At 38.1% G+C, this 25,361-nt stretch overlaps 1 protein-coding gene across 1 annotated transcript; it reads left to right on the forward strand.

The window, feature by feature from the left end:
* Positions 1 to 2,111: 2,111 nt before the first annotated feature.
* Positions 2,112 to 24,462, forward strand: LOC106138625 (actin nucleation-promoting factor WASL). The gene is made up of 12 exons (XM_060954692.1): positions 2,112 to 2,467; positions 8,847 to 9,074; positions 11,725 to 11,824; positions 14,780 to 14,917; positions 16,072 to 16,191; positions 16,704 to 16,886; positions 17,873 to 17,956; positions 18,412 to 18,507; positions 19,040 to 19,239; positions 19,904 to 19,996; positions 21,074 to 21,234; positions 21,939 to 24,462. The coding sequence occupies exons 1-11, from the start codon at positions 2,381 to 2,383 to the stop codon at positions 21,224 to 21,226; spliced, it is 1,482 nt and encodes a 493-aa protein (XP_060810675.1). The 5' UTR covers positions 2,112 to 2,380; the 3' UTR covers positions 21,227 to 21,234; positions 21,939 to 24,462.
* Positions 24,463 to 25,361: the final 899 nt, after the last annotated feature.

The following is a 25,361-nucleotide window of genomic DNA, read 5'->3' on the forward strand; positions in this document are numbered from 1 at the left end:
CTACAATAGCGCCCCTAGCGGCTAATTGGCTAATCCATAGCCTATGTTATCCTCAATAAAAATAAGTTATAAAACCAAGCTTTAAACTGGCAATACTGACCGTCTAGCCATAGTTGCCATCCATTCCATCAGTCACGATTGCCACACTTTAGTATATTGTCCCCAAATTTAGGGGCTTTTCCAGTGGCTGTAATGTTTTAATATTTTGGGACTACAAACCAGAGAAAAATAAATAAATACCTTTACTTGAGACGCATTACACAGATTGAGCTAGCTCCAAAGAATGTCCGACACTTCTGTTATGGAATAAAAACTCAATGATAATAAACAAATATATGTCTACTTATTATAAAGAAAAAAGCGTCTTTGCATTTTTGTTTCTAACGAATAAACTAGTGAACTGATTTTGACAAATTTGGGACAGCGATAGAATAAACTTTAAGAGTAACATAGGCCACCGCTTTCTGGAAATTGCCACTGAAGTAAAGACCCGAAATTCGAATAAGATACTTATTTTCTCATGAGCAGTGTACCGTTGAGCTACAGAAGCCGACGAGGGATGTTATAAATAATAGATTTTTGACAATGTTGATTATAAGAAATTATAATTATTTTGGCGAAGAGGCATGGACCCAAGCCTCCCTTCCAATTAGGAATGGAGGCTTAGGAATCCGAAAAATTTCTTGTGTAGCCCTGCTGGCTTTCTTGTCCTCTATCCACAGCACATCTAATCTCGTAGGTAATATTCTTAAGGTCCCTGCGACTACAAACTACGAGATTGCGTGCTTGGATGAGGCCACAAATGCCTGGCTAACCGGACCGAGTCCAAATCTTCCCTCCAAGCTACAAAGCCAAAGGGCCTGGGATTCCATTTCTTCTAATTTTATTTTCAGTTCTCTTTTAGAAAATTCCTTTAGCAGAGATAGGGCTAGACTATTAGCCGTGTCCAGACCAGAGTCCGGACATTGGCTTCATGCCTATCCATCTCCTGCTTTAGGAACTTTTCTAAATCCCCTAACTCTTCGCGTGGCTGTCGGTCTCAGAGTCGGGGCTGAAGTCTGTGTGGACCACAGCTGTGCTTCTTGTGGGGTTTCTGTTGATCGCCTAGGTCACCATGGTCTTGCCTGCTCCTCGGGTGCCGGCCGCCAATCCCGCCATGCTGCTCTCAATGACATCCTGAGACGGGCGCTTGTCAGCGCCGACGTCCCCGTGGCCCTTGAGCCCCAGATCGTGCGAGACGATGGCAAGCGCCCCGACGGGATGTCATTGATACCCTGGCGCATGGGTCGCGCGCTGGTCTGGGATGCCACTTGCGCAGATACGCTGGCGGCGTCCTACCTCCCTGCGACCAGTAAACAGGCTGGTGCGGCGGCGGACGCCCGGGAGCGCTTCAAGACCAATAAATACAGTTGTCTTGGCACCCAGTACGAGTTCGTACCGTTTGGTGTCGAGACACTTGGTCCTTGGGGCAAGGGCGCGCGGGAGCTCCACAAGGCGCTCAGCAAACGCCTGAGGGAGGCAACAGGAGACCCTCGCGCGGGCAGCTTTCTTGCGCAGCGTATTGCTATTGCAATACAGCGCGGGAATGCTGCCTGCGTGATGGGAACCCTTCCTAGGGGTCAAAATTTAAACAATAATGTTTTTGGCTTGTAATTTAGAATAGTTTTTTTTTTTTATTATAAAATAATTAATATTACCTAGTTTAAATTATTTAATTAGGTATATTTATTATTAGTACTTTTCTGATTAATTATAAACAATTGTATGTAATATTTATAAACAAATAAACTTTCTTATTCCGAAAAAAAAAAAAAAAATTATAAGTATGTAATTATAGATCGATGGGCAAAGGTAGGTCATTAAATATTGCAATTGCAGACAGTGCCCTCAGAGTTGCGTTGCATAATGTTGCGTTCATTTAAAATGTAGCGAATTATTCACCTAAGCAATGCAAAATATTTATAACAAGTGGCACATTACGGCGTTTCCTGTAGTACATACATAACTTATAACATCTGCCTGCTACAAGAAAAAGTTGCAAAAGCAATAGCAACAGTGAAAACAAAGTGTGAAACTGGGGAGAATTTCCATAAATAATGGTAACACTGCCATCAGTCAGTCAGTGTATGACAACTGGTGTTTTATTTCACGGGATTCAGTCAGAGAAAGTAAATTGCAAGTTTTTTAAGATTTTCGACTCTGATTAGTGAAATGAATACTTCCGCGTCGTGAGAAATGATATTATTGTTGATAGGAGAATGGACACTGTGCCAAAATACGAATTGTGTAATGGTAAAATGTTCGAAAAACAGAGTGACTGACACCTTAAACATTGGTTTATGAAGTAATTATACGTGATTTGTTTATTAATCTTGAAAGGATGCCGAGGGGAGAGCACAGGCCTAGCGTCCTGTTGTCCCGGGAAGAGAATGAGCAAGTTTTCAATCTTATTGGACCAAAATGCCAGGTATGTATTTCGGCCTTACTTTGCCCTCCTCATGATTCAGCGCGAGTGTAGATTACGTATCACTAGAATCTTATAAATTATCGTTGATATCGATATTATTTTGATGGAACCTTCTTTGCAAAGTCATGACCGATGTGAAGGGTAATTTTTTTTTAAATATCAAATCCTCTTAAAGTAGTCAATGTTTCAAGCTAATTAATTCATTAATTAGCCTATATTACAGCATTACTTAATAGCGATGCACTCGATACATTTTTAAGTAGATTTTTGTATAATTAGCCATATCTAAAACAAAAGTCAATACAGAAGGTACATGATATCACTTTTCTGAAATAAAAGAAACAGTTTCCTCAAAATTTCAAACATACATACAAACATGGTAACGTCTATATCCCTTGCAGGGTAGACAGAGCCAACAGTCTTGAAAAGACTGCACTTTTACTATAATGTTACCAGAATGTTAGAATCAGCAGCCTCTAATATGCTAAATTTTGGTCATTAAATCTTAATTATATATTCACAATAACATTTGAAATATGATAGTTAGGTATATTGTAATTATGTCATTGGCTTCAGAATCTGTTAAGTAATCTTGTAAATTTATAAAAAAAAGCTTCGGGTGACTTAAATCAGTGTTAATTTTTTAAATCAATTAGTCAAAGTAGACCATATATACTCACCTAACTCCAAAGAAGGTTTGCGACTTTATTATAGGAAACTAACTTAATAAAATATAAATATATATTAAACATAATAGTCTCATTTGTTTAGTTATTTAAATAATCCTACTACTATTATAAAGGCGAAAGTTTGTATGGATGTATGGATGTTTGTTACTCTTTCACGCAAAAACTACTGAACCGATTACCATGAAATTTGGTATGTAGGTAGCTGAAGACCCAGAATAACACATAGGCTACTTTTTATCCCAGAGTTCCCGCGGGATTGATAGGGTTTCCATGCGGACGAAGTCACGGGCGGCCTCTAGTAGCTTAAATAATATCTTGAAATGTTTCTAATAAAAAATGCTTTTCTGGTATAAGTTAAAAAAAAAGCAAAAGTGATACATTATGATATTAAATTTATTTTTTGTCCAAAAACAGCTATAATTTAAAAAAAAATTATAAAAAGACTCAAATATTATTAAATACTTAAACATTTTGCTTCTGTGAACAACAAAACAATACAAAAAAATAATAGAGTTCTTTACATTTAAACATAATGTGGCTTGCATTAATTTAAATTTAAGAAATAAAAATTGTATTGTGTAAGCAGTATGTTTGAGTCATACAGTACCACAAATAAACTAGGCATGTGTATGTAAACATTGTGCGATGTGAGTCAATAGATGGATATGAAGGGAATAATTAAAATTAATTTAACTTGCCTGGTAATTTTAGTTAAAGTTGTTATTTAATTTGCATATAGGTGTTCACTAAGCACATATCTATTTTGCCTTTCTTATTTCTATCGTACAAACTTTTTCTGTGTGTGACTCAGCTATAAATAATTTTGTGCTTATAATTGATGGTTGAGTGGTTGTTTATTATAATAGTTTTTATTTATGTGACGTCAATAAGTGATTGTATCCAAATTTAAAAATAAATCTATTCTATTCTAATAATAATATATTTTTTTTATAAAATATTGAATTTACTATGAGTACGCTTAGGATAGTTGTATCAAAGGAGTTATAACAATTTGGAGTTCACACAAATTGGACATGTCAAATTAAACGTTAATCGGCGTTTAATCAGCGATGGTTACACGCGCGGTGTTACAATTAGTACACTAGATAGTAGCCCCTTTTCATAGTAACGCAGCTTAAAGGCGCCGGTCATGAGACGTGCGCAGACGCCAGCGCTACCAATGTGGCTGTAATTTGCAACGAAACGCGCTACTCTTTTCACAGCGCGCGGTTTAGAACGCGCGTCTTGCTGGCGTCACTCTAAAACCAGCCTAAGAGCTTCTAAATCTAAACTGCGCTGAGTAAAACGACAAGTGTAAATTCTAGACTAGAACGGAACCCTAGAAATAAAACCAAGCTGAAAGTTGGCAACACAGTAACAGGTTACAAAGTTTTCCCATCAGGCTACTGAACTTGTTTTACGATGGGCAGTTAAGATTTTACTAGCTAGCAGAGATGAGATGACTTTCCCCGATAGTATAGTTGCTTTTGTAACAGGTTATGTCACTCTTATTTAGAACCATCTTTATTCAGTTACAATTCGGTTGACTGGTTTGTGTTTTGTAAATGTATGTAATGTAAATCGTCAAACCTAGGGTGGTGAGGGCAGAGTATGCTTATGACTATAATCCATCTCTCGAACCCAGGTTTGACCTCGGTGACGCAGTTAGTGATCAGAGGAATCTATGATTATGGTGAAATTGCTTATCCTATACTCTCCTTTCACAACAGTCAAGCTGTTTATACATGTTTCACATTGTCTATTCCTCATCTTCTTCATCCCAAATTTATTTATTTATTAATCATTACATAGCCGTCGTGGTTTCGACCCTTTAGAATAGAAACGCTCCATATCTTTCCCAAGGATGTCGTAAAAGGTGACTAAGGGATAGAACTTAGGACAGGACTTATAAACTTGGAATTCCACTTATAGATTATGGGCTAGCAACCTGTGTCACTATTATACTACATCATAAAGTCATACAGCCAAACGTGGCCTTTCAGTCTTTTCGAGACCGTTAGAGCGCTTGTAGACGTCCGTTTTTTTCACCGGATAACGGACCGTGAATAAACGGCTATCCTTGTATACATATTTTTTATACCGGATGGATGGACTGCCGTCTATATGCGTTAGTTTTGAACTGGTAGTCAGAGATTACACACGTGTGAAATGTCGAATAATAAGAAAAAAAAACTCGTATTGGCCTACTATTTGTACAAGAAGAAACAAAAAGAAATAGAAAAACGTAAAAGGTCATCGTGGGTGCATCCTATATTAGCCCAAGAGCCCGTGAACGCCAGACATACCTTATTTTGTAAAAGCTGAAAGTTTCTGTAAATATGCCTCTAGTACAGGTAGGAACGATCCCCACCTATGGTACTCAGGCAGTGGTTGCTTTGGCAGGTAGCAGGTAATAAAGGTATACTTTTTTCAACCTGAAATTCGTTAATTTGTAAAGCTCAATTTTTTGATATTTTATCCGTAATAATACACAAACTCGCGTTACTCATTGCCAGACACCTACTATGGTTGCAACCCCTTGCCAGACACCCCTAAACTATAATATTTTGTAACTCTACTTACGTCATTTTGTAAAATCTGAATTTAATACATATTTTTTGGGGAATTATTCAAACAACGTTTCTGTATTAGCCAGACATTTTTGAAGGTTCTATTATTCTGCCAGACGCATTGGAGTGAGCAAAAGATGCAAGAGTGCGGAGTATATGTAGTAACTGGAGCGAGTGGGACAGAGCGTTCGGTTTCTTGCGACGTTTCATTGCGCATCAGCTGTCGTTTATTATGCGGTCTCTTTTTCTAATTTATCAAAAAAAATTATTAAATAAAAGCATTACATACAAAATTTTGAAAACAATGTTCATTAAGAATTATACAGGGTGACTTTTAATTCAACTGCATAAATTTAACTGTTAAGTGTACTCATCTATAGGATATTTAAAAACGTTAAAAGAAAAATATCGATTCATATTTCAGAAAGTACGAAAAAAAAATAAAAGTATCAAAATCCTCGATCCTAAACACGTCATATCACCCCGGGCGGCGGAAAAGCGACGCGTAAGATTCAAAGGTCAACGATACAATTCATTTAACTGAGCGATCTCGACAACTCTGTATTTTACTTGATCTTGATACAAGAAAAATAATTTATTTTTCAGACATTTATTTACATGTTTAGTTTTAATTTATTTTTGTAGTATTGGTCTTTAATAAAGCGTGTGACGTAGTTTTTGAGGGCTTTTTAAATGTGAAAATGATGACGTTTAATTTAAATAAAAATAGGCTCAAACAGCTCAGAAACATGGGTGTAGTGTATGTTTAAAAGGATGCAGTTGTTTTAAATGTCACCCTGTATAACAAAATATTAATACTGTGAAAAAACGAAACAATTAATTCATATTATTTTTAAGTTATATGAAGTTCATTTTATAAAATAATCTCTTTATATTTGAGGTTATGTATTTTTCGTAATTTTAAAATAGTCTGATATTTTTTTAAAGTCTCCTCGTAAAATATTATAAGATCTTCACTACTTTTTTTTACAGACAAAGCAAACTCCGTCTTCTTTTTAGTCACTCATTAAAACTGGATCAAATTTATTAAAACTGGATCAAATTTATTTTACAACGAGCACAAATTAATATTACAACGTTTACTATGCGTGTATAACCGTCCGCTGAACGATACCCACTCTGTTTCACTCGCTCCAGTTACTACATATACTCCGCACTCTTGCATCTTTTGCTCACTCCAATGCGTCTGGCAGGATAATAGAACCTTCAAAAATGTCTGGCTACTTCAGAAACTGTGTTTGAATAATTCCCCAAAAAATATGTATTAAATTCAGATTTTACAAAATGACGTAAGTAGAGTTACAAAATATTATAGTTTAGGGGTGTCTGGCAAGGGGTTGCAACCATAGTAGGTGTCTGGCAATGAGTAACGCGAGTTTGTGTATTATTACGGATAAAATATCAAAAAATTGAGCTTTACAAATTAACGAATTTCAGGTTGAAAAAAGTATACCTTTATTACCTGCTACCTGCCAAAGCAACCACTGCCTGAGTACCATAGGTGGGGATCGTTCCTACCTGTACTAGAGGCATATTTACAGAAACTTTCAGCTTTTACAAAATAAGGTATGTCTGGCGTTCACGGGCTCTTGCTCTATATTATTGGAAAGGGAAAAATATGGTGCATTTCAAACTCTTTTTACGCAGTTGGAAGAAGATGAAACTAACATACTAACTAAACTCGACTGTCTATTTTTATAGCACTCTTGGGTTTTGTCCCACAGTACAGGCCTATTTTCAACCAAACTTATTAACAATTCCATGTCAATATTACCCATTTTTAAAAGAACGCAGGTAGACGGCACTCAATTAACAGAAAACAGGCAATACGTCCGGCAGCGTCAACACGCACGAATACACTGGCGTGGATGACTGCCATTTCTTACACCGGACCGGTGTCCGTCGCGCCGAGGGGAAGGGGTGGTGCATCCGGCGTAAATTGTTCGCCGGACCGATGTCCGGTGCATGTACACACATTCATTATAATTCATACACCACCGCGAATCCGGCAAAAAACACGGTCCGTTATCCGGTGAAAAAAACGGACGTCTACAAGCGCTCTTAGTCCTCTGTATACCGCAAGGGATATAGACGTCATTATATATGTATATGTATGTATTATTACAACATACATACATACATATGGTCACGTCTATATCCCTTGCGGGGTAGACAGAGCCAACAGTCTTGAAAAGACTGAATGGCCACATTCAGCTATTTGGCTCAATGATAGAATTGAGATTCAAATAGTGACAGGTTGCTAGCCCATCGATTAAAAAAGAATCCCAAGTTTGTGAGCCTATCCCTTAGTCGCCTTTTACGACAACCACGGGAAAGAGATGGAGTGGTCCTATTCTTTTTTGTATTGGTGCCGGGAACCATACGGCACCAATACAAAACACGGTATTATAACAAAATTACATAGCAAATATTAGTTGGATATACAAGTCAGTGCATTGATGCCTATAATTTTTTAATATTGTTTACATAATACTGATGCTAATTTAAGTAGACTGTGCGGTACGTAACTAAGTCGGCATTGTCAATGCAGTGGTTTTCCATAGCTTTCTCTATCTTGTCTTGAATACGTTATGAGAATAATGTTTGTTTAATATGAACTGCATATTTTATTAAATTAATTGGTGCAAATATTGGATACAAAAATTACATAGATTTTTAAAAATATGTGTATGTGTATACATAATATAATTCCGACGCCTGGATAGTCAGAATATGTGTGCACAAACTGTACCTAGATACTTATTTAAGATCTATATTGTAACCATATTCAAGGAATAAATGATTATAATAAGTATTTAAATACCGATCCCAGGACCAATAGAAAAAGAAATGGCCCACTCCATCTCTTTCCTTTGGATGTCGTAAAAAGCAAATAAGGGATAAGCTTATAAACTTTGGATTCTTATGGGCTAGCAACCTGTCACTATTTGAAGCTCAATTCTATCAATAAGCCTAACAGCTGAACGTGGTCTGTTAGTCTTTCAAGACTGCTGGCTCTGTCTACCCCGCAAGGGATATAGACGTGATTATATGAACGAATTAAATACTAGAAATATTAATTTTTAATTTCTGTTACAGAGTTTAGCAACGGCAGTGGTCCAGCTGTTCACGACCGAGGGCCCGGGGCACTCGGAATGGAAAAAGGTGGACACGGGGGTGCTCTGCCTGGTGAAGGACAACGGGCGGAGGTCCTACTTCTTCAGGATATACTGCTTGTACAGGAAGATCATGATTTGGGAGCACGAGGTCTACCTCCAGATAGAGTACAAGAGTCCGAGGCCGTATTTACATACGTTTGAGGCTGAAGTAAGTTTGAAAGACGTGTATATATATAAACGGGGCAAATTACACAAATTGAGTTAGCCTCGAAGTAAGTTCGAAACTTGTGTTACGAGATACTACCCCAACGATACTATACATTATAATAAATACTTATATAGATAAACATCCGAGACCCAGGCTAATCAGAGAAAGTTAGTTTCTCATCATGCCCTGGCCGGGATTTGAACCCGGGACCTCCGGTGACACAGACAAGCACACTACCGCTGCGCCACAGAGGCCGTCAAAGGTTTAGGTTTGCATTTAGGTGTACATCTCAACTTATATGTATTATGAAGCTGAAGAGTTTGTTTGTTTGAACGCGCTAGAACTACTGGTTCCAATTGAAAAATTATTTTTACGCTGAATAGACCATTTATCGAGGAAGGCTTTAAGCTGTATAACATCACGCTGCAACTATAAGGAGCAAATAAATCCTACTACTATTATAAAGGCGAAAGTTTGTATGGATGTTTGTTACTCTTTCACGCAAAAACTACTGAACCGATTACCATGAAATTTGGTATGTAGGTAGCTGAAGACCCAGAATAACACATAGGCTACTTTTTATCCCAGAGTTCCCGCGGGATTGATAGGGTTTCCATGCGGACGAAGTCGCGGGCGGCCTCCAGTAATAGAATATGGGAAAAAACGGGGAAAATTCTTCATCCTTGAGGGCTTCCGGACGAAGTCGCGGGCACAGCTATATATATATAATCACTTCTTATACAAATCTCCCATATCGGAGGATTCATTCTCTTTGTAGCAAAATCATGTATTAAACAAATTTTGATTTGCAGAGCCTAAGCAAAGAAAAATTTTTACACAAACATCGATCAAATATAGCATTGAAATATTTTTAGATTACCGATAAGACTAGAATCGAGTAGATGATACCTACACATTATTCAATAAGTACAGGTACGACATCCATCAATATTATCAGTCAGGGTTTGATAACAAGATCAACTTATCATTTACAAGTCAAATGGTGAATTTTGTTAATTTACTACAATAGGTACTCTACTCACCGTAGAATTATGAATAATATAAGATTGTAGAAGTGGACCACCAATAAAAAAGAAAGAATAAGACCACTCCATCTTTTTCCCATTGATGTTGTAAAAGGCGACTAATGGCTAATGTATGGTCGCCGCGCCGTCGAGCATCTACTGCACAGTTGTAGAGATGTGAATTCGAATTGAGATGCAATATTACATTACAATTACAACCATAAGTTGCGACCTCACATTCACAAGTACATTTCCACTTCTGCATACAAATATATAATCGTCAAACTACTAAACCGATCTCCGTGAAATTTTGCATTCGTAGATTGTGGAAGTATGGGGAAGGACATAGTGTTATTTTCACGCGGGCGAAGAATACTGTATATGGAAAATATATATATCATTAGTGAATTTAGAAACGAATCTCTATCACCGTTACAATCGTGTTGGCGCATTTCTATTCAAAGCCAGTCACTTCCTAGTGACAGGACAGTAAGCATGAAAGTTTGGTGCAGCCTTTCCCGATCGGTATTTGTTTCAATTCATACTTACATATAGTCACGTCTATATCTCATGCGAGGTAGACAAAGCCAACAGTTTTGAAAAGACTGATGGAATTGGGATTCAGTGAGAGGTTGCTAGCACATCGCCTACAAGAGGAATACCAAGTTTATAATCCTGTACCTTAGTCGCCTTTTAAGACATCCATGGCAAGTGGTTGTATTCTAAAGTTAAACAATTCATAAAAAAAATTATTGGGATTTTTTAGTTTTTTTATTTAAAGACGCCTCCTACGCTTTCTACGGGAGGAACTGGTTTCCACTTTGGTTGTAAACGTAGTCATCGAATGAAAAAGAACATCGAAATACCTACCTAAACACAAGCTAAGTCGTAATTTAACCCACGACTTCTAACACGCAACTTTTTATTCTTATTTAAAACTTCATTGATCCTCGAAGGTACAATAATTGAATTTAATTTTGACGGCCTCTGTGGCGCAGCGGTAATACGCTTGCCTGTGACACCGGAGGTCCCGGGTTCGAATCCCGCCCAGGGCATAATGAGAAAAGAACTTTTTCTGATTGGCCTGAGTCTTGGATGTTTATCTATATAAGTATTTATTATAAAATATAGTATCGTTGAGTTAGTATCTCGTAACACAAGTCTCGAACTTACTTCGAGGCTAACTCAATCTGTGTAATTTGTCCCGTATATATTTATTTATTTATTTATTATTTAATTTTAGAGTGAAAAAAATACAATGTTTTGTTCATAGACATACTCATACATAAATAAGAATATAGATAAACATACATAAATATTATTCATATGAGTAAGAGATGATGAATCATACCGTCGTTTGCTTTCTTCTTCTTCCTCCTGGCTTTAGTCCCGGTTGCATCCTCACCTCTCTGGAGAGGAGCCCGGGGTATTCCTTTGGTCATGGGTACCGGATTGGGTGAGTCAGGTTTTTACACGAAGCGACTTCCATCTAACCTTTGCAGGTAAACCTCGTATTGAATCTATGTTTACACATCCAGTTGCCTGAATGTGAAGGTTTCTCACGATGTTTTTTCTCACCGTAAGAGCATATACACCATAATGTCGATATATAACTTTGTTTGTAGGAATACATGACGGCATTCAACTTCGCGAACGAGGATGAAGCGAAAATATTGAGGAATATTCTCATCGAGAGGATCGAGATGAGGAAACAGAGGCGGCAAGGTATGTAGACCGACATACACAGAGTATTTAAACATAAATACATACATACATACATATAATCACGTCTATATCCCTTGCGGGGTAAACAGAGCCAACAGTCTTGAAAATACTGAAAGGTCACGTTCGGCTGTATATGTGAAAGTACTTATTCCCTTATTAGTTTGTAATGAGGTTACAAGGGATAGGCTTACAAACTTGGGTTTCTTTTTGTGGACGATGGGCAAGCAACCTGTCACTATTTGAATCTCAGTTCCATCCATAAAGCCATAGAGTTTAACGTGTGCCTACTTTCAGTCTTTCAAGTCTTTTTCCTCTGTCTACCCCGCGGGAGATGTGGACGTGACTATGTGTCTGTATGTAATGAAGTTAAATAATAAATCAAACTCACTCTCCTCAATCTACTTCCTATTGAAATTCAAAACTTTTATTCATTATTACAGGATATTTCAATACTTATCACTTACTAATTGTCATATGTATTTTGGTTTCAAAACATTGGTTGACGTCAAATAAATTACTTAAAACTAAGTTTACTGCCGCTTCGCAAGCGTCAGTGAAGAAGGAGCGGCAACAAACTGCACTGCAGTATTTACTTTCAAAATGTTGTGAAACTTTTTCTTTCAAAGATTATTAGATTCATAAAATATGAAACGTATAGCGGATCCAATCACTTAACGGGAAGTAGCTACCTACCTACCTGTAATAACTTAATTTGCTATCGGAGAAACTGAAAGTTGGCCGGTCGTTGCCTTAATGCCGTAATAGAAACTAGGACCTTGCGATGTCAGATCAATAACTTACAAACATACATACATATGGTCACGTCTATATCCCTTGCGGGGTAGACAGAGCCAACAGTCTTGAAAAGACTGAATGGCCACGTTCAGCTATTTGGCTTAATGATATATTTGAGATTCAAATAGTGACAGGTTGCTAGCCCATCGCCTAAAAAAGTATCCCAAGTTTATAAGCCTATCCCTTAGTCGCCTTTTACGACATCCATGGGAAAGAGTGGTCCTATTCTTTTTTGTATTGGTGCCGGGAACAACACGGCACAATAACTTCCAATGCTTTATCGTTGCTTTTTACCGCGTACGCGAAATGTGTGGTGTTGTATAATTGTCATTATTTATGAGTCACACCAGTATTTGACAGTAGCTTCGCGCTTTGTTAAAGATAAATAAATAAATATATACGGGACAAATTACACAGATTGAGTTAGCCTCGGTAGTAAGTTCGAAACTTGTGTAACGAGATACTAACTCAACGATACTATATTTTATAATAAATACTTATATAGATAAACATCCAAGGTCAAGGCAAATCAGAGAAAGTTCGTTTCTCATCATGCCCTGGCCGGGATTCGAACCCGGGACATCCCATGTCACAGACAAGCGCACTACCGCTGCGCCACAGAGGCCGTCAATGATATGTATGATCAAGTCGCTAAATCTACTTACCTACCTATATTATAAATGCGAAAGTTTGTAAGGCTGTGTGGTTGTTAAGATCCTTTAATCATAAAACCTACTGAAAGGATTTGTAATGGTTCCAGTAGCGATCTGATGATACAAGAATTGGTGTCAAATGTCATGTCATACAAGTTGTATGAGATGTAGTCACGCTTATCGAGTTAGTTGTAAGGTCAACCGACCATAAACTCCTCGGTGTCAGAGTTTCTAATTGAACTTAGGACCTTTTACGTACATATTTATGAATGCACCTATGACAGCCCAGCTACAAACAGCTGAAATTTTGTCTGTGTAATCGACCCAATAATCAAATCGAATCTCTTGGGTGTAATTTTTTTTTTTATTCTTTAAAGGATTGTTTATTGTCTGCAAACGCATTGGGTATAATTTTTTTTATTCTTTAAAGAATTGTTTATTGTCTGCAAAGAAGTTGTAATTTATTTTAAAAAATCTACATATCATCATAAGTCCTATTTATTTTACTTTATTTCTTCTATTTCTCTTTGCCGTTTGTGTGCTATGCGTTAAAAATAAACAATTTTTAATACCAACTTTATGCTCTCGGGGTTAAACCCGCACACAGTGCGGATGGTAAATGATTATAATAGGCCATATAACGTGAGCATTGTTTACAAACAAGAGGTAACGAGGCGAAACAACAGCGCGAGGCGGCTGAGATAATTATCTTCGAGATAAAATAGATTATATAATATAAAAAGATTAGACAACTCTTTTTGCAGTAAGATGTTTACGACAAGTGAAATAAGAATTCATCTTAATTAATCATATGGAATAATATCGGTGATCAGACTTAAAAAAGCGCGATAATCGAGTTCTTACTGATGCCATCTATAAACCAGTAACTCTTTTCTGAGTTACGCTAATTGTGACGGTATGGTGACGGTTAACATCCTAAAGAAATCTGCATATTCAGGCCACTAGATATATATATGTTCAAAGAAGTTTTTGATGTTATGCAAACTCCTTCTTGTTATGTTCTTGTTTATCTGTGGTGCGGCCTTTCATGAGCTACATATTATTAATCTGTGCCATGCGCGCGATTCATGAAAATACATATATGGCATTCGTATCCTGTGGTTTTATAGTATGAATATTTATAGATATCTATAAATATATCAATAGTGTCACCATAAGTCAATATGCATAAGGTTTCACTGCGAAGGTTGCGAGGTTCAAACGGGACTAGTTTCGTTCAGGCCACGTTCAGCTCGATGGTTTTATGATGGAATTGAGATTGAGAGTCAGATGGCTTAAGCTAATAGTCTATAAAGGTAGCTTATTTATATATATCAACAGCTATTGCTAGTGGCTCCACGTGAAAATAATCCTATTTCGTTACATGGAGATCGTTTCAGCAGCAGTTTTGTTTGACGTGAAAAGCGGACAAACACACCATTTTTATATTTATAATGATGATTATTAAAAGACATTATAATAATTAAGGTGATATTGTTATTTTCAGAACGGCGGCAGCGCTCAATGATGGCGGTGCGAGCGAACTCGGGAGGCGCCGCTAACACGCGGCCGAACGGTGTCACGCCGCCCCCCGCGCCTCCGCCCGTGCCCGCAGCCCCGCTAGCGCCGAAACCATCATTCACTTGTATGTATATTTGTTAACCCTTTGAACGCCATCAACACCTTTAGGGCGTCTGTTAGAAACTCGGCCGAGATGATACTTTAAGTTAAAAATTGCTAGAGAATCGGTTTAAGAAACCTATCATCTTTTTATCAGGCCAAATTTTTTCTATGAATGAATGAATAGCTATGAATTAGCTCAAATAGAGAAAAATTAGCCCGCGGCGTCGTGGGCACGTATGATAATTTTAATTGCGGCGTTCAAACGGTTAATAACATTCTTATCAGTGATTGTTGCATGCCTTCTTCCTGATATTAGTCACAGTTACATCCTCACGTTTCCGAAAAAAAGCCTTTTGACCTAAACCCCGGATTGTGTAAATCAGATTTTAACACGAAGCAATACCCGTCCCCCGTTTAAACTTCGCAACCTTTGCAGGGGTCTTCCTTTTAAGTTGACAAGAATTCGGATTATTTTGCAAAAAAAACTTGAACACCGGCCCCCGGCTACAGTGGAACGCATATCATATCCGAACTATATTAAATTCTGTTTGAATTAAATTATTTATGGACGAAATTTCCTGATGATAAAATATATATAAGGACAAATAGTTCTACTTGTTATGTAATTATTTTTCCTTGTGGAAGTAATAATTTTTTGTATGGCTACACTAGAGTTTGCTCGCGGCTGCGCACGAAGACGTCATCCCGATGGTTTAAATTCCATCTCTTAGTGCACCACACAAGGATATAGACCACATAAGGAATCTTTAATGACCGAAATTCAAATATCTGTCAGCAGTTTGTGCTGCGCGTTGATATGTCAGTCAGCGTCCTCTTTTGTATATTTAGTAGAACATACATACATACATATTATACCGTCTATATCCTTGTGGGGTAGACAGAGAAAAGAGTCTTGAATGACTGATAGGCCACATTCAGCTGTTTTGGCTTAATGATAGAATTTAGATTCAAATAGTGACAGGTTACTAGCCACATCGCCTACAAGAGGAATTCCAAGTTTATAAGCCTATCCCTTAGTCATCTTTTACGATATCAATGAGAATGATACGTAGTGTTTCTACTTTAAAATGCCGAAAACCACACGGCACTATAGTACAGGATGATGATAAAATAAAAAGATTGTTAAAACTTTATATTAATTTTTATTGTCAACAGCTAACTATGCGTTAAAAGGCACCAACAAGAAGCCAAAAGGGAGGAAGTTGACGAAGGCCGACATCGGAGTGCCGCACGGCTTCAAACATGTCTCCCACGTCGGGTGGAACTCCACCACAGGTTGATGAATTGATATTTTGATCTCTATAACAAACACAATAAAGTACAAAACTTAAATAGCATCACATCTCTCTTCTCTGATATATGTTTTTGGGGATTTTCAATGCAAGAGTGTATAGGTACTATTTGAGTTAGTGTGCAAATCCTTAGGCCTCATCTTGCTTACCACCAGGTAGATTCGATCCTTTATATACATAGATTTGCTTTTATATATATAATCACGTCTAAATCCCTTGCGGGAAAGACATAGCCAACAGTCTCGAATAAGACTGATATGTCACATTCAGCTGTATGGCTCAATGATGAAATTGAGATTCATTTAGTGACAGGTTGCTAGCCCCATCGCCTAAGAGAAGAATCCCAAGTCTATAAGCCTAAACCCTTAGTCGCCTTTTACGCCATCCATGTGAAAGAGATGGAGTGGTCCTATTGTTTTTCTCTATTGGTGCCGGGAACCACACTTTTATATATTAAGATTCCTTTTAAAAATTTAAAAATAATAATAACCATAGGTTTTGACGTGGAAAAGCTACCTGACGACGACGAAATGCGCACATTCCTCATCAAGGTTGGAGTGTCGGACATGCAGCTACAAGACCAAGACACCAGGCAGTTCATATACGACTTCATCACCGCCAACGGAGGCATCGACGCTGTGAAGAAGGAGCTCCACGAGACCAAGCAACCCAGCAAAGGTGAGAAGGAAGATGTACAGCGTCTTGATCTCGATTAGTTCTTTCATTATAAGAACCTAGTCACATCATAACATGGCGACCATGCCATCTCGCATCATCGTGAAGAAGGAGCTCCACGAGACCAAGCAACCCAGCAAAGGTGAGGGGGAAGATGTAGTGTTAGTACAGCGTCCCGATCTCGGCCAGTACTTCACTACATAATATAAAACAAAGTCGCTATTTTAGTCTCTTTGTCTGTATGCTTAAATCTTTAAAATTACGCAACGGATTTTGATGCGGTTTTTTGTAACAGGTAGAGTGATTCAAGAGGTAGGTTTTTATGTATAATAACATTTATAATTTTGCGCCCGTGCGAAGCCGGGGCGGGTCGCTAGTTCATTATAAAGAACATAGTCACATCGTGACCCTGCCATTTCACTTCATAGACCCTGTGAAGAATAAGTTTTATGAGACCAAGGATCCAAGCAAAGGCAAGGGGGAAGATATTTATTTTCAATAGGTATTGTCAGACTGCACAGGTTTGAACCAGTGTGTCACGCTTATTAGTCGAGTAACTTAACCGTAGTAGCAAGTCGTCATAAACGCAGACTCGTCACCTACCTATGCGTAACTCGTCATTTTCGCAACTTGTCATTTTTCAAACTAAACATTTCTGTCATTTTCAACTTTCGTTGACGCATGACGAGGTGCGTAATTTAGAGTATCAAATATGGCGAACTAGCCGGTGCTTACAAATTCGTTCGCTCACAATAATAAGTCTGTGTACTTCCTCAGAATCAACTTTATCTCTGTACCAAATTTCATCAAAATCGGTTCAGTGGTTTAGGCGTGAACGCGTAACATTTATCATATGAGTAACATTTATCATATGAGTAGAGATTACGCATGCGTGACGACTCGCTACTAAACCCAACTATTCGAATACTGATGCTCCTAAATTATGGTTTTTGACAATTTGGAAGTTTTATTGAGATTTTCAATTGCAGGCTACAGTGAGAGCGTGTCCGCAGCGCCCCCCGTCCCGTCGCGCAGTCCGGCGCCGCCGCTGCCTTCGCAACCGCCGATGCCGCGTGAGTTATACGCGGCTTTATATTAAACGCAATCCCTTAATAATAGTATATAACTATGGGAAAGACTGTCTGTCTGTTCCCCTTTCACAGCGGAATCGCTGGATCTACCTACGCGAATGATATATGGTATGCATATAGTTAAATACCCGTGATTCAATAGGGGATATTTAATTTTTCAAAAAACAAACATCTTAAATACTAAAGGTGGGAAAAGGTTCGTATAAAATGTTTCATAAATACTAACTGTGCTAAGTCGGGGCGGATCGCTAGTATTTAAATATGTAATATAGTTATATATAGTTATAACGAAATCGGCGAGCTTGCATGAAGTGAGTTATGAGTTATGTATGCGAAGATCATAGCATGTGGGAAGATTAAGTCTCTGTATACTACTCCGGGAAAGAGGTGTGATTTTATGTATGTTTATTTGTATAAATGTATTGTTTTGGTTTTAGCTTCCCGCGCGCCCCCGCCGCCACCCGCGCCCCCGCTGCGCGCGGTGCCGCCCCCGCCCGCCGCGCCGCGCGCCCCGCCCCCGCGCCCGCCCCAACGTCAGTACATACATATAATTACATATATATCTCTTGAGATATGAACTGAACGAGCAGGCTCGAAAATGCCGGCTGAAAAAAAAAGATTCAATGAAATAATGAGAAAAGAATATAAAGCCCTTCTGGCGACCAATATTAGAAGATTTTTTTCAGCTGGTGAATCTGCTCTTACCAGTGGTTGATTTGTTTGGGCGAAATACCAACATCCTTTTGTGTAGAGTGTCAGTTTTGATTAGTGTTTCGTTCTGTTCCTTGAAGGGGACGCTAGCTTCAAAGGGATTAAGTGCTTAGGTAGTTTTTGACAAATACTAATAAAAAGATATACGTACGATTAAATGACGTGAAAAGGGCCTGCGAAGGCTTATTTTCTGAATAAAACATTTATTTAATGAAAAAGGAACGTTCGGCTGTGTGGCTTAATGACGAAATTGAGATTCATATAGTGACAGATGGCTTGCCCTTCGCCTACAAGAATAATCTCATGTTTATTAGCCTTTTCCTTGGTTAATTTAATAACAAATGAATCTTCCAGCGCCGTCAAGCGCGCCCCCGTCCGTGCCTCCCCCGCCGCCGCCGGTCGCGAGTGTCGCTCCCCCCGCGCCGCCGCCCCCCGCGCCTCCCGCGCCGCCCCCGCCACCGCCGCCGCCCGTCGCGCCCGCCGACACCGCCGTGCCGGCAGATGCAAGGGCCGCCCTCATGGAGAGCATACGGAACGGGAACAAGATGCTCAAGGTTAGTAACAATTGGTTTATATTCCAGATCGTAGATATTCAGTCGTACTCAGGGCATGTAGAAGACAACTTTTAGAGACGATAAAACTTTAAACACATGTAGAAGTGAAGTGCAAGCTTAGTACGCGTGTCAAAGTTAAGACTCACAAATCTTAACTCGGCATAATAATGAATTCTGATTGCCGCCACGCGTTCCATGCGATATGTTTCGCTCGATGTTCTGTATTTATGTCCGAAACTAATGAACTAATTAAACATATGCCTTTCAAAAATCAGATCACGTCGTTATTGTAAGGTTAAGTATTTTTAATTTACGGTCCTCCAACTTAATCCAAATAAATAAATATTAATATTCAAAATTTCTTTCAGTCAGTACGATCAGTAAATACATACATAGCCACGTCTGTATCTCACATGAGGTAGACAGAGCCAACAGTCTTGAAAAGACTAAAGGCCACTTTCAGCTTTTTGGCTTGATGACAGGCGGAATTAAGATTCAAATGGTTGCTAGCACATCGTTTAAACGAAGAATCCCAAATTTATAAGCCTATACCTTAGTCGCCTTGTACGATATCCGTGGAAAAGAGAAGAAGTGGTCCTATCCTTTTTTTTTTATTGGAGCCGGGAACCACACGGCAGTAAATATAACGTAAGAATGTTTGCAGCCGGTGGAGCCCGCCGCGACGTCGGCGCCGAAGGTTGACGACAGCAGGAGCAACCTGCTCAGCGAGATCCGCCAGGGGACGCAGCTCAGATCCGTGAGTGTAACGTTATGTTATGTTCATTACACCATTGACGTATATATATATATATATAGATACACAATCCCGCTGGAAAAGTATCCCAACCAATATGTCCGTTTGTTAATATTTAAGGATTGTATGCTTTATTGCAAACTATTATAAAGGCGAAAGTTTGTATGGATGTATGGATGTTTGTTACTCTTTCACGCAAAAACTACTGAACCGATTACCATGAAATTTGGTATGTAGGTAGCTGAAGACCCAGAATAACACATAGGCTACTTTTTATCCCAGAGTTCCCGCGGGATTGATAGGGTTTCCATGCGGACGAAGTCGCGGGCGGCCTCTAGTTGCAAATAATTAAAGATCCATTTTTGATAAGAAAACATTTGTAAAATGGTAGATAACAGTTCAACGACTTCTCTCGCTGCATAGTGTACTAGCTGCGATGCTGTGCTGCGAGAGGGAATGGGAAGAAGTGGTCTCCTTCTGCGAGATGACGTGCTCGCAGAAGGAGACCACTTCTTCCCCAGGCTGCTGAGAGGGCGCGTGAACACGATCCGAACGCGACCCTACATTGTCGTGGAGCTCACCTACTGCCTCACCAGGGTCACTTCCCGACCCTGGGATGATGATGATGATGATGATGAGGGCGGCCAGAAACTGACTTCCCCGGCACAGCAGCCAGAGGGCCTCGTAGTGAAGTGCCTGTGATCCCTTGATGCCCTTAAAATGATAAGAAAGGCGCGCCGAGGGGTTTAAGTGGGTGGGCTGGCAAATTAGCTGCCAGGAGTCCCACACTCTCCCGGGTGAAGACTCGGGGATTCTCCGTAAAAAGGAGTTCCCCTTCGACAACAAAAAAAAATACGGATCGTGGCAAGTTTTCGGAAAACCGTTATTTTATGTAGTAGGTAGAAAAGTAATTTACATATTCCATTTGTATGTTTATAATGAGAGTTATGAATGTGGATGATGCGAAGGAAGTATGCAGAGATCGTGGCAAGTGGAAAGAGGTAGTCTCTGCCTACCCCTCCGGGAAAGAGGCGTGATTTTATGTATGTATGTATGTTGATTGCCGTGCGTCCCCGCCAGGTGGCGCTGCGCGAGCCCAAGGCGGAGCTGCCGCGCGCGCCGCCGGACGGGCTGGCGGGCGCGCTGGCCAAGGCGCTGGACGAGCGCTCGCGGGTCATGCACTCCTCCGACTCCGACTCCGACACCACCAGCGACGGCGAGTGGGACGACTGAGCCGCTGGGTAAGGTCCACAGAGCTTGTCTATCCCTACAGGATCCCAGGGTCCATTTCCGCCTGGGACAAGTTTTTTTGACCCTACCGTGTGGTTCACGGCACTAATACAAAAAAGAATAGGACCACTCCATCTCTTTCCAATGGATGTCGTAAAAGGCGACTAAGGGATGGGCTTACAAACTTGGGATTCTTTTTTAGGCGATGGGCGAGCAACCTGTCACTATTTGAATCTCAATTCTATCATTAAGCCAAATAGCTGAACGTGGCCATTCAGTCTTTTCAAGCCTGGCTCTGTCTACCCCGCGAGGGATATAGACGTGACCATATGTATGTATGTATAAGTTTTTTTTTATAAATTTACTAACAGTTTAACTAAGACGTTTTTTTATAAATTTACTAACAATGTTCGCGACTTCATTCGCGTGGAATAGTTATTTTGAGCATCATTGAAGCCCTCTAGGATGGATAATTTCCCCCGTGTTTTTCACATTTTCCATTATTTCTTTGCTCCTTATAGTTGTAATGTGATGTTATATAGCCTAAAGCCTTCCTCGATAAATGGTCTATTCAACGCAAAAATAATTTTTCAATTCGAACTAGTAGTTCCTGAGATTAGTGCATTCAAACAAACAAACAAACTCTTCAGCTTTATAATGTTACCATAGATATTGTTGTATCAAATTAATTACTTTTTTATTTCTTTTTCCACAGCGCCGCACATCACGGTCGCACAAACGAGGAATGGTAATTATAATATCCTATTGTGCCTATAAATTAATTATTCGTTTAGCACTCGATGTAACATAGCTTTTAACACCCACTTGTTAAACGACACGATTTTCAACTGTATAAACTTTGAGCGACACGATGCGACCAACTGTTTTAGCTTTAAACCAATTGCGACACGATACGATGCGAAACGTTGCGACTTTTTAGAATTAGGAGCACACACAGCAACACGGAAACGAAATTGTTTATTAAGATGTGACGTTGAAGGTTCATTTTCATTTGTCGATTGTGGTCTTTGGGTCTGTTCCCGAACTTTGAGGGTATATATGAGACTTGTAAACGATTGTTAATAGAATAAATCGATTTTAGTGATAAGGTTGCATTCTGCTGCAATGTTTACACATACATACATATACATGTGGATTTTCTGTAATTCATTTTGGTGCAATAAAGAGTTATTGTATTATTAATCCCCCGCTGGCCACAAAGAACAAAATAGTCGCGCCGCGTCGAGTCGCAATTGAGTTCAGAAGGAGACCTACTTATATGTATATAAAAAACAACAGACCACAAAGAATGCGTTTATTATGTATAGTAAAATTATAAGATTTTGTTCTGGATATAAGTCAGTGATTGAAAGAAATTTGGGAGTTTTATTAATTAAAATGATAGCAATGATTAGCTCAAACTGAAGCTCATTGATAGAAGATAATGTTATTGAAGTATATAAAAAAGATTGAAGCGGCAAGAAATTACAAAATGGTTTTCCGTTTAAATAATCACACAGAGAAACTTCAAATTACAACGTATTTTTTATAAAATGATTATTAGATAATTATAATTTCTATATGCTAACAGAAAAATGACGCGACTATTTATGCTATTTTATTTTTAAATAATGATTTAAGTAAAACGGTATTTAATTCAACTTTGATTGTAACAGTATTAACCAGAAAATAACCTGGAAAAAACAATATTATGTTTCCTACATTGAAGAAGAAATACAATACCGGTTCTCCCTGGTCTTCTACCATTTTATGTATAACTGTGTTTTCCTTTTTAGTCAATAAAATTGGTTTTACTTTATACACCATCAAACGCATATCAAGTTACCCTGTATGAACTCTACTACACGGTAATAGAGGTGAATTTGTAATTGGTTGAATTGCGAATTTGGGTAGGTTTATATGATTTTGATTTTACCATTCTTTAATATTCTAGATTAACATTTAGACAAAAATATTCACTTTTGATGGGTGTATCAAGATGAGTACGATAACAATACCGTTTTAAGTAAAAGTTCCACACATAGATTAAAGACTAAATAGACGGCGCGTAATAGACTTTTAAAATGTCAAATAGTACCTTTTGTCATCATTCATAAAAAAGCATTTACGCAGTAACAACCGATGAGGTTACGGTCGCGAATAATGGAAAGAAGTGATTGTTTTAATTCAAACAATCAGCTTCTGTGATAACGCAGTTGTAGGCATTTTATTTGAAAAAGTCCTGTGACAAAAATGGACGTACTAACGGAAGATCAGGTTTGGTACTGCCGATAATATAATAATAAATAAAGTGATAATAATCTGTTAAATGAGTAACGGTGACTTAAAGAATGTCCTTGTCTAACATGTAACCTCGTCTCTTTCTCACTAACCCAAATCTGATCGTCTGTTAGGTACCACTCAAGATGAAAAATAGTGAAGAGTGATAATTAAAAAGAAGTGCCAAGTGTTAGGTTAGAGCTCAGTGCCTATCGTGTGTACATTTAATTCCAAAAATGAGCTGCCTATTGTCATTTATATAGCTGTATATATCATATTGATAATCATAACAAAGGACGGCTATAGAAAATGTCGGTTTGACAGTTTATTTTTTTTTGGAACGAGGTCTTTAATATTGACGTATCGAGAGAGGTTTGAAAAGGGAATTATCTTCAGCAATTGACATACGGCGGAAATATTATTTTTTGAATGAAGAATTCAAGTCTAGTATATAAGGTCTTTTCTTTTTCTACTTTGCTGAAAATGAATTGGAATTTATATCGAACCTAGTAGAGAGTTAACAACTAGTCAATGTGGTCATTGCAAAAAACATGACGGGCACCATTAAACATGGCAGTGCAAAGCTTTCTTTACTATTTTTACTCTTACGAAGCCGCCATTAGAGAAATTGAACCCCCTTTGGTCTAGCCATGGCGCTTTAACGTTTATTTGTTGTTGGCTACATAAACATAAACGCTCATCTCTATGAGAAAAAATAATTTGAAGAATTTTAATTTGGAGACTCTTCTCCAAATTATTTTTTTCATTAATTGTCATTTTTTTATTACTGTATTTTGAAGAGTGGTGCACTGCTAACCGTGTCAACTAGATGCAGGCATAATCATAACTTTTTTGTCTAAATCTTACTATAACATCGTATGAAGTGCACACACATTAATATTTTTATGCACCATTGAATATACAGTGTAACTTTGGTGAAATAACAAAAAACCTAAATTCCTATGCAGAAGAAAAATTTAAGAAATTACAAAAAAACATACAAACTAAAGTTTTGGCAAAACCCCTTTTAACATTCAGGAATCTATATTTTTAATTTAATTTGTAACTTATAAAGTCTAGTTGACTCGGTCTCAAGGTAAAATACATATTTTTAGTTGTAAACTTTAGTTTAAGGCAATAAATATTTATTTACATTTTTATTCCATTCGACTTGTTTATGCGTAACTTTTGTATAATTTAGTTTTTGTATAATGTGTATATAATGTAACGTTAGGAGATCGACTGAGATGCAGTGATTCTAAAGTGAACAATCATATCTAGTTAATATTAAAAACAACTTATTATATTTTTGATTAAGGTAATAATTGTATGAAGATCAAAATGAACGTAAACACAGAACAGGTACTACTTAACACAACTAAATGAGACATTAAAATAGTTTTTTCCACTACTGGATCATGATATTAGATGCTCCCGACCATATGATATTTTACAGAACTGCGGGGTTTGCGAATTTAACTCGAGTACACGAGCAGACTCGTTTTATCGAGTAAAACTCGCACTTATCCTTATGACGAAAGCACGATTCGATGTAAACTATATCAGTTAAAATTATTCGTTCTCTTCTTGCCGATTTTGGCAGCGTTATTGAATTCGAAGTATGTAATATACTCGTAAGCCTATTTATTACCCCGATTTCATTGAAAGTCTGTATCAGTTTTTGGAATTAATTTAATGTTACATTTATTTAAGTACTGCCACTGTTTGTCTGTAGATAGCATGTCGGACGACAGGGCTAAAAATGTACTGATCACAAAGCTCAGAACAAGCAAGTAGCGGTAACTGAATGGCTCTATGAAAACTATATTTTTGTTGTTTACATACGAACAAAGTAAAC

The sequence above is a fragment of the Amyelois transitella genome, chromosome 4 (assembly GCF_032362555.1).
Source record: "Amyelois transitella isolate CPQ chromosome 4, ilAmyTran1.1, whole genome shotgun sequence".
Classification (NCBI taxonomy): domain Eukaryota; kingdom Metazoa; phylum Arthropoda; class Insecta; order Lepidoptera; family Pyralidae; genus Amyelois; species Amyelois transitella.

Bases quoted from the DNA above. Each gene is read 5' to 3' on its own strand.
- LOC106138625 (XM_060954692.1), top strand. From the start codon at position 2,381: ATGCCGAGGGGAGAGCACAGGCCTAGCGTCCTGTTGTCCCGGGAAGAG. The intron at 9,075-11,724 runs GTAAGTTTGAAA...CTTTGTTTGTAG, and splicing joins TACATACGTTTGAGGCTGAA to GAATACATGACGGCATTCAA. The intron at 17,957-18,411 runs GTGAGTTATACG...TTTTGGTTTTAG, and splicing joins TTCGCAACCGCCGATGCCGC to CTTCCCGCGCGCCCCCGCCG.